The sequence below is a fragment of the Calonectris borealis genome, chromosome Z (genome assembly GCF_964195595.1).
Source record: "Calonectris borealis chromosome Z, bCalBor7.hap1.2, whole genome shotgun sequence".
Lineage (NCBI taxonomy): Eukaryota > Metazoa > Chordata > Aves > Procellariiformes > Procellariidae > Calonectris > Calonectris borealis.
This window is the reverse complement of record NC_134352.1, coordinates 66,308,831-66,319,095: the sequence shown is the minus strand read 5'-3', so window position 1 is coordinate 66,319,095 and position 10,265 is coordinate 66,308,831. Positions and strand designations below refer to the sequence as shown.

At 44.6% G+C, this 10,265-nt stretch overlaps 1 protein-coding gene across 1 annotated transcript; it reads right to left on the bottom strand.

Moving 5' to 3' along the window:
- Window positions 1-1,192: 1,192 nt before the first annotated feature.
- On the bottom strand, window positions 1,193-7,411 carry PLK2 (polo like kinase 2). Its single transcript, XM_075136495.1, has 14 exons — window positions 7,091-7,411; window positions 6,462-6,569; window positions 6,191-6,307; window positions 5,868-5,997; window positions 5,497-5,584; window positions 4,993-5,088; window positions 4,565-4,763; window positions 4,325-4,472; window positions 3,814-3,911; window positions 3,060-3,183; window positions 2,554-2,794; window positions 2,325-2,454; window positions 2,126-2,236; window positions 1,193-2,004 (listed from the first exon to the last, which is right to left on the bottom strand). Exons 1-14 carry the CDS (start codon window positions 7,310-7,312, stop codon window positions 1,813-1,815), a joined length of 2,004 nt encoding a protein of 667 aa, XP_074992596.1. The 5' UTR covers window positions 7,313-7,411; the 3' UTR covers window positions 1,193-1,812.
- Window positions 7,412-10,265: the final 2,854 nt, after the last annotated feature.

The following is a 10,265-nucleotide window of genomic DNA, read 5'->3' as shown; positions in this document are numbered from 1 at the left end:
ACCTCCTCTGCTTGCTATTTTGGGTTGACATCTGTACTTTGTTTAGTCTGCACTTTATTAAATTGACTGCCTGCTCCTTGCATTCAGCAGCTTTGAGTGAAACACTGATGGCAATTGGGGTCGTCTTTCAGAACAGACCTCGCTCAGTTATATGAAGATTAATCCAAATTAGTGGTTGAACTACTGCTTGCTGCTGCATCAGAACAGTTGCTCGAAGACTGCTATGTGTTCATATAGGTCCAGGTGCTATGTAATATCTAGATAGAAATAAGCCCAGCCCACAAGTAGACATCCCCCCCTGCACTGGGTCATGAGTCCTCAGTAATCCCATCTATTTGAATAGTTTAACTGACAAATGGCATTGCCTTCAGTTTAGGAAAGCCATTGCTCTAGTAAGTGTACACTTACTTATTAGCAGTGGGATTGCACTTAGCAGCAGGCCATCCTTGTGCTGTCCTCAGCTGTTTTGAGCTACATTACAAGAGAACTTATGGCATACCATAAATAGTGTCTGGTCTTAATAACACTTACGGTTGTCTAACGTTATCAACTCAGTAGAGTAAGCCCAAAGTTGACACTACGTCAGCCTTTAATCTTCTCACCATTTTGGTTTTACTTTACTGGGGTTACCATTTAGCCAAGGGCAGAAAGACACACACAATGAAGCACAACAGAGGGGCAGTTATAGGCATCGACAATTCATTCTATCATTTAGGTGTCAGGATAGTTCAGCCCCTTGGTGAGTAAGAGCAATGCTTCCACAGCAAGTTAGAGGAGGAAGCTTATATAGCTTGTTATCATAGCTACTGTCCACCGAGTATCATCCAGAAGGAAGGAGTTCTTTTCAGTCGGTGTAAAACATCAGTATCAATTCTGGGATGTATCTTGAAAAGATCCATACTTTCGTTTTTAGCCCCTAGGACAATAACCGAGTGTCAAGGCCTACATCATTACTCTGCAAGCTCCATCAGCAGTTGCTTTAGGGTTGCTGCTATAATTAACAGCAGCATATTGGTGCTTGCAACTACGAGTGTGCATAGACACGGACAAACTGCTCAGTGTTAGAATCTGTCATTCATATCCTGTAGCAGACTTTTTTTAAAATGGCATAAGGAAAGCAGCCCTGCAAGATTTTTGGTAATGCAAAGCAAAGCATGTTAAGTTGTACTGTAAAAAGAGTGGAGAATGATGCTTCAGATTTCCATTCTCTTTATTGCCAACAGATTTATATTTAAAATGCCAAAGTCCAAAAAAAATGTTGTGTAATAAATACTTCACTTTAGGCTGTAATAAATTAAAAAAAAAATTATTAACAAGGAATGCACTTTGCCAGCCACAAGTGTGGGTATTTTTGAAAAATAAGGAAGAAAAAGAAAAAAAAAAAAAAAAAAAAAGAGTATGGCCATAGTTCACAGTTAAGCAGCCAGAAGCTGCTTATTACAGCTATTCCACAACAATGGAGCTCTCCCTTCCCTCCCTTTCCAGATGCGTATTCACAGTTTAACTCCATCAGAAACGCTCTCTTATAGAGCTATAGAGCAAGCAGTCACACTCTGCTCAGACTTCAAGTCAAAAATATCTTTAACACACACATGAAGCAAGGAAAACTATGGTCCGAGGAACTCCTTGTCACACCATTTTAGTCCAACAGTAGGTTTAGGCTTGTGTCTAATAGATGTGTGCCCAGCACACTAGGACAGTCAACTTTTCGTACCACCACACATCCATCATCAACATACTAGTTGCTCCACCACCTCCACTGTAGATTTCACAGTGAACAAGAGGGTCCGTTTGGTTTAAGAGTCAGTCCCTTCAGTTACATCGCTGCAGCAGCATGTTCAGAGCATATTCCATTCTGTGTTTTAGTTCCAACGAGCATCCAGAAACCAGAAGAGTTGTCAGACGAAACGTTGTGGATATCCTCTCTTCATTGATGTAGGTAAGGAGATACTCCTCATTCTGATTGCAAATGATGATTTTCGTGTGATCGTGATAGAAGTTCACCTGCAAAAGAGAAGCGAGTTCCTGTTTGTATACTTTCTCCTCTCAGTTTCTGGCACTTACCTAGTTTTATTACAATAAAGTATTTTAGAAATATTTTCTCTGGTGATGCTACCAAACTTACTTGAAACGTGCCATCATTGAAGAGCATCATTAATGCTTTATCAGATTTAAGCCACTGTAAGAGGTAAAGCCTGGGCCTGCGTATATCTGTTAGGCTGGGCAAATCTCCTCCCTAAGAAAGGAAGCAGACACTATGTTAAGCACTCAGTTCACATTTAGTTCATTTTTACAGCTCCAGATCTAGGAGGTACTGAACTTACATCCATGAGGTTCTCTTCCATGTAGTGAGAGAAATACTTCAGTACAGTTACTTGGCTAATGAACTGCTCAGGAGCCTCTGTGGCTGAGAAGACAGAGCACTGGCCTAGTTCAGCATAGTAGTGGACTGTCCTGTGAAAAGACAAATAAAGTAAGGAGGTTAGAGATGAGATAAAAGCATTTCATGTTTAAACCGCCTTAGTGAGTTGTCAGTTTTGTAATCATTCTTACTTTTTGTCTGGCAGGAGGCTCATATGCGCCCCATTATTGAAAAGGACACCAACAGTGTGATCTGACAGCTGGTACCCAAAGCCGTACTTGTTAGAATAGTCCACCCATTTTGTAACCCACTGGAAGGATGCTGTCAGCTGTTCTTTGGGAATGCTGTCTGCTTCTGGCATGTTCTCCAGACATCCTCGCAATACCCTTGCAACTGTATCAGCAACACTTCCCATGGTACTGTCTTCCAGGCCTGAAAGAGAAGGATTGTTAGACTGACAAGAGCACACAGAGAGCAGGCTTTAATTTTAAACCTTTCAGTTATCTAGACTGTAATTTTAAGAAGTTTAGCCTTTATGGCTTTCCAGTTTTAATTCTTCCAAAATATTTGGCTGTAAAATTTAGAGCATCAAAAATAGGGGGAGGAAAGCAGCTGTTCATTTCAAGCCTCTAAGACTGAGACATGAAGAAAGTAAAGGTGGGATTTAGAACTAGGCATTACATTTTGCTGCACTTACATTCACTGCTACTGCTGCAGCTTCCCAAAGTTCCTCTGACTATCATCCGAATAGAGTCTCCAATCTGCTTAGTTTCTGGTAATGCTCCCGGCTTCACTGCTGTTGTCATAAGAGGCTGGATCTCCTAGAAGAGATGTCAGACATATAAACATCAAACATAACACAAGCCAAGGCTTATACACAAGTTTTGCATAGCTCTCCTGTCTCTCAACAAATGATAAATTCTAGGGAAACTGGTATCAATGTTTCCAGCAAGTACAAAGAACTGCTGTTAGACTGAGCTTAAGGAAGCACACCAGGTCTTTCCATTCTTTAGATCTTCAATTTGCATCTTACATGCTATTAATCAGTCCTCTGCTCTCCTGCCCTAGCAAGAGAAGAGCCATGTGCAGGTCTGAACACCAAATTGTAAGAGTTAGACCTCAGCAATTTATTCTTTAAGAAGTCCTAGTTAATTATTCCCTGTATTTGGAATATTGGGAAAGAACACCTGGCAGACAAGTTACCACACAGACGACAATGGAGTCTAGGCAAATGCTATAATTACTCAAAAGCCAAAATTGATAGTCTCTCTACAAGCGCTACCATACCTTGGTGAAGCTTGGTTAAGCCCTCTTAAAGCAACTCTGCTAATCATTTAAGCTTGATTATGCTGTGTACAGCCCTGGCTCTGATATCCAAGTCAAATATAATTTAATTATAGCTACTCCACCCAACTGTTATTGGATTTGAATTGAACTACACTTGCATTTACCTCCTCTGTTCTGTGTTTGTGGGGCTGCTGCGTTATCGAGGTCTTCTTCAAATCATGCCTGAGCTTGTAGATTTCTTCGTCTTCTTTAGCTAGTCTGTCTGTAATAAAGGAAAAAATACTTAACGCTGCACCTGGAAGTGCTGTTCAATTACAGAAAGCCTAACAAGTTAGTTGCAGAAAGCGCATTTTCTCCCTCCAGTAACTTCCCCTAAGCCTCCCAGAACAGTGGTGCCATTATACACAGATCACTAAGAGACTAAACTTTAACAGACATTACAGACTAACAAATCGTCTATATAGATTATCAGTATGCCACAAGAAGCATTTACTTACGTAAGATGGCATAAGTTGCAGGCTACCATCTATACTTATTGATAAAGAGGTCAAAACTAACCCAGGGAAGCTTTGAGACATAAACACAAGTGCTCCATTGCTATCTCATAGCTGTACATTACTAGCATGACATTGATAGCATAGAGACAAATTTCAACCATAGCTACAATCCACTTACTATGTGTGTCGAAGTATCTGGCTTTATCCTTTTTACCACCAAATAAAGCAGCAGCTGCTTTTTTGAAGAAATTTTTAGCAGGACTTGATAAATGGAAATCAGGAACAGTGTGACAACAGCTAGCAGAAAGTCTATCAGGTGTAAAGCCCTGTGGAAATGAGATTCAAAAAATAATTTTTAGACCACAGGGTGATTTTTAGGGTGGATATTTCTTCAGCCAGAACACTAGACAGTACCAACCTGCACGAAAAATTCATGCCGAATTATCTCATCTAAACTGGGCCGGTCTTCAGGATTTTTTGACAACATGCTAGCTATTAAGTGTTTCGCAGGTGCCAAGAGAGATGAAGGCAGGCTGTACCTTGCTTCCCTTATACATCTGTATGTTTCTTTAAGATTTGTGGTCTCAAACGGGGGTCTTCCCAACAGCATTGTATACCTGTTTAAAAGCAAAGGAAACCAATTTTATTTATTTTACACACCCACAATACTTATCTACAACTACCGAAAAGGCTTTGTCCATCTCCTAACACGAAGGAGAATTTCTGCACTTGGGCTATATGCGTATAAAGGGCTGCAAACTGATGCAGTACTGCATCCCTTTTGAACTCTTAAAAGCCTAAGCCAGTGATAGAAATATTTCATTTCAAAGGCAGTGAAGTACTTACATTACACAGCCTAAGGCCCAGATGTCAGATTCACAGCCGTGTCCTTGTTTGTTGAGGACTTCTGGAGAGAGGTAATTTGGTGTGCCACATATTGTTCTGCAAATCAAAGAGGCCACAGAGCCGGTTAGTATTTCAGATAGAAAGAGGAAAGAAGCTATTTTTCATAGGGCAGGTTTTCCTCTCAAGTTCGGACAAGAACTTAAGAGACTCCTAAAGAGGAGCTGTATGAATGTTAATAGTGTAGACGCGTTTCATGGTGTCTTCATGATACGGGAACAGCAGACTCATATCTGCACTATTTGTCAGTCAGGTACTCTGCCTCTGGCATTTGCTATTATTCAAATGGTCAGAGGAAAGCAGAAGTCAAAGCATGGCAGCCTGATTTCTAGAAGGGGAAATCTTGATCCCAGAAGCAATTAGCTTTTGCTATGGAACAGAATTTCTCATTTCTAAATGAATTTGGCTTCATTTACTACTAGACTTTACATTTTTTGATGCTCCTACCTCCTCCTGTGCTCCAGTGGTTCCAGCCTAGCTGCCAAGCCAAAGTCACCCAGTTTCAGTTCCATGTTCTCATTAATGAAGAAGTTACCTAGCAGACACAGAAATTCCAGTTAGACCTTTTCTTGCAAGGTAGGAATGCATTTGCCACAGGTGCTGAGTCATACTTTGTTCAAAGCCAGAAGCTAGCCAAGATTTTTTTTTTTTTTAAAGTAGGAATGCTTAATGTCATCCCTTAAGCACTCCAAGTTTCCACTGTAAAGACGGACTGAGCTGATTCTATTAATTAAGCTATCACCATACAAGTGTAAAGTGGTACAATGCTGACAGGGCTGGAGGAGTGTGTTTTGAAGTCGGCAAGGTGCAGGACTTACCTAGTTTAAGATCCCTGTGCAAGATTTCCTGTTCATGAAGATACTTTAGCCCTGACACAATTTGCCTGAGGTAGTATCGTACTTCTGGTTCTGTCAATACCTTCCTCGCTTTTAAGATGTGAGCCATTGACTGCAGAGGGAAAACAAAGGCAGAAATGTCACTGAACATTCACGCACAAGATTAACCTTAAGCAAAAGTAAGTGAATGCATAGAGAAATGACAACTAAAGAAGCCACGAAAAATACCTTTTACACATCACACATTTAAATTAGTTGCAGATTCCAGGTAAGTAAACACTGGATTTCTCCCAGTTGATGCTCACCCTTCTACTGCAGTACTCCAGTAGAATGTAAATATTCTCTCTGTCTTCAAAGTAGTGGTAAAACTGCACAACATGTCTATGATTAAGCATTCTGTGCAGCTCAATCTCTTTATCAATCTGAAAAGAAAAGAGGGGGAAAAAAAAGTGTTGTTAGCCTTGCGTCCACAAGTTGAGCGGACAGCTCTACCAGAACATTTCAGGAAAAGGGCTGGGCAATCCAGCACACAAAGAGAGTTTGAGGAGAAAAAAAAAGTCATTCATGCACACACACCTTTTCCCTTTGATGAGGTTTTGCTACTCTGCTGTGAGGAATGATTTTTGCAGCATAAACTTTGTTTGTTGTCAAATCTGTCATCTCATAACACTTGGCGAATCCACCCTAGAGAGACACACAAGAAAAAGGCAATTATAGCAGGTATGAAAGAAGTCCCACACTTAGTCATTCACCAACTCATGTATTAGTCAAGGAGCGCAACTTCCTTTGCAAGGGACAATTTGGTAAAAGGCAGGTCTTGGGTTCATCGCCTAGCTGTAGGTTCGCGTCGCGGCTCCCCCCCGCCCCGCATGCAGCATCAAAGTCGTTTTTGTAGGCTTGCCCGAGCCGAAGGCACGATTCCGCTTGTCTTTGGGGGCAGAGACGAACCGGGGACAGGAAGCGTTCTCGGGCCCACTGCCTCTGGACCGGGCCAACGCAGGGCCACATGGGACTCCGGGCAGGTGGGGGGCGGCAGTGCAGCGCGCTCCAGCATCCCCCGGAGGAAAGCAGCCCCGCAGGGGCAGCGCCCGGCGCACGCACCGCCCGGACCGGCGCTCCGCACCGCGCTTCGCCGAGGAGGGCGGCCGAGCCGGGGTACAGCGGCCGCCGCCCCGGGAGGGCACGGGGCCCGCCGCGGCCATTACCTTTCCGAGCACCTTCCCGCGGCAATAGCGCTTCCCCGTCGTGGGGTCGGTTATAATCCGGGAGACCTCGGCGGCGAGGTGGGCGTGCTGGTGCTGGTGCGGCTGCTCCTCCGCTTTCTTCCGCCGCGACTCGCCGCCGGCCGCTCTGCCCAGCGCCGCCTCGCAGCCCTTGGCGCCGCCGCCGCCGCCCGGCGGGTAGGCGATGGTTCGCAGCAGCTCCATCACCGCGGATCACCGGCTCCGTCCTGCCTGCCTGCCTGCCTGCCCGCCCGCCCGCCCTTCCCTTCCCTTCCCTTCCCTTGCCTTGCCTCGCCTCGCCTCGCCTTCTTTTCCCTTCCCTTCCCTGCCCGCCCCGCCGCCGACGCGCTCCCGACGCCGAGCAGCGGCCCGGCTCGTCCCTTATATTGCGGGCGGAGGCTCCGCCCCGGCGCTGCTGGACGGCCCCCGCCGGGGCCCCGCTCCGCCCGCCCGGCTTGGCCCGGCCCCGGGGCGGCCCGAGGGCAGCTGGGCCGGAGCGAGGCGCCCTGCCCTGCCCTGCCCGCAGCGCGCGTCCTGGGGCAGCCGGGGCGGTGCTTTGGGGTCGCCCCGCAAGGCGCTCCCGCTGCGGGGCCTGCTCTGCCCACCGCCGCCCCCCGGTTGGGAGCGCGGCGGGGGGAGCCTCAGCACAAGATGTGTCTTCCCGACTTGAGTATTGCTGCTTCTGGGACAGCAGGAATTTCTGATAGACGATCAGTGCTGTGGCCCGTATGGGCAGCCCCCTAACAAGTGTCTGTTGCTGCGCAAGAGGAAGGGAAGGAGTTTTTCCTACCTATGCCTAAGCAACTCCACCACAGCAGAGAGCCAGGGCCTGTTTTTTATCTCAGCAAAGCTGAGGCCCAGGGACGTGCTCAGACAGTGCAAGTCATTGGGGTGCATGCCCTAGCGCCGAGGTACCGTGTCCCTCCTTTTGGATGGTGAACCCGTGCCTAGTGACAGTCCCCCAGAGCTGTCTGACAACAGTCAGCTCTAAACTCTTCTTTTCACAAGCAGAAATATTTCCTTAAACATCCCAAATGCACATAGATTAATTTTGAAGACCCCTGAAGGAAACTGTAGTCCAGGACCTCTGATCTAGATGTTTGAGTACAGATGATTGTTGAAGTGTGAAGTGTGTGTATAGGAGAAAAGTTTTGAAATGTGAAATAGTTTTGCATTTCTCCCATTCTGAAGAGGCAAAAGTGCTGAAGTTCATTACTTCCTTGGTTTGTTACACATTTCTGAAGTATTATTTGCTTGTTGGTGCACACTAAGAATACTTCTACTCGCTTTCATTGCTGGTAAAAATCGATGTCTAGCTGATTTAATAGAAATGGCTCTCAGAGCATGTAACTGCATCAATTATTTCAGTGTTTGTCTCTGAACATCCCTCATTTCAGATCTTAAAATAACAGCAAAATATACTTATTTTACAGTGTCAACATTAGGATGCATGCTTTATCAGAACCCCCCTGCCCAAAACAGCAAAAGTGCAGAAAAACATTTAAGTTTCCCTATATAGATATTGCATTATGAAGGTAACAGGGCTCAAGTGTCAAATGGATTGTGTACACTCTACTTCTACCCATCCGCAGTTTTTTACTGGACATGCGCTCCTGCATGCAGGTGTCCTAATTCCTACCTCACTCTGCAAAATCTAGTCAAGTTATGTTAGTATTACTAGGGATTAACCACAGGGATAGAGGTAAAAACAAGAAGAGGGATAAATTGGAATACACAGACTGTACTGAGTCCTGTGCCCACTCACGCTTTAGCTTTACAAGCATTGGCTTCCTGGGCAAATATTGTTTCCCTCATGAAATTTAACTTCCTCCAAGTTTGTATCCGTTATTGTAAAATAAGTTACTTAATGTGAACGTGATTTCTTGATGCTTTGTTTTCTGTCAGTAAGTTGCTTTGCTCAGTTGTGCTGAAAGGCGTATGGGGAAAGGGGAAAATAGGCAGGATAGACGTACGCGTTTCCCCTCCACTGGAAAGAAGTGGTACTACACATGGCAAAAAGCAAATTGAGAAAAACAGACTTTGTCTGGTAAAGGCTTAGGGGAGATTGTTAAGCTTGACTTTAAGAGGACACAAGCACATGGTTAAAGCTGAATATACAAAGTGTTCTGCTAAGCAAGACTAGGACTATTTATTCTCACATACTTTGCTGAAGCAAAGTCTTTAAGCTGTGTTCCTTCTGAGTTACAGAAAGCCATGAGGCTGTCAAGCTGTCCCGTGCAGCCTGTTCAGTTACTCTAAGATTGCTTCTTCCACTTTGGCACAGGTAGCATTTACCTAACACTTATCTCAAGGTGCCAAGTTTACCATACTATTCATTGCGAGGTTTTACAAAGAAAAAACTGGTGCGAGAGTAAGAATTTTTGACATTCTTAACCCCGATGATGAATTGTGTTTCTGCGTTTCTGCCTCTGAATTTGCTCCTTCATCTTTCCTCTTCTCCAGTCTTTCCACCCTCTTGCAAGTTCTGCCCTGCCTTCTAAGTCCAAATATGCACAGCTCATCAGGTAACTTTAGCTGTAGGTACTAAGTTCAATACTTAAGTGCTCCAGAGGCCTCTTAAAAGCTTATGTGCTGGCACTTACATTTCTTACACTTACGTTACTTACATTTCTTAGCTTCCATCGAGAGCTACTGGATATTTTGCAATTAATATATTTCACTTTTTCCTTCTAAACCTGTTCTCTTGGATAAAAAAACATTAATGCAAAGGCTTGAAACTGACCCTTTCATATTTTGCAAGATGAAAACCCTCCTAGCTAGCACACTGTAATCTCTCTTTTTCTTCCAAGTTACATCAACAGAGTCCTCAAGTGTACCTGCAGCCTGCACAAGAAGCTGATTTGCAAGCTAGCTAAGAGAGCAGCAGCTCTGTAGCCAGATCAGTATGCAGCACGGCAGTTACCCTGCCAAGAAACAGGGCAAACATAGCCTGAACTCAGGCTTCAGACATGCCTTCTGTCTCTGGCTCCAGAGAAAAAGTAATCCCTTATCTCTACAGCTTCATTTTGACAAAAGTGTACAGCTTTTTCATAAAAGCCTGATTATCGAGGGTCTGAGAAGCCTGGGCCTGGATAAATGCCTGGGTCAGATGAGGAATGGGAATTTGACAGAGTCATAAGTGGCCTAATTACAGGCT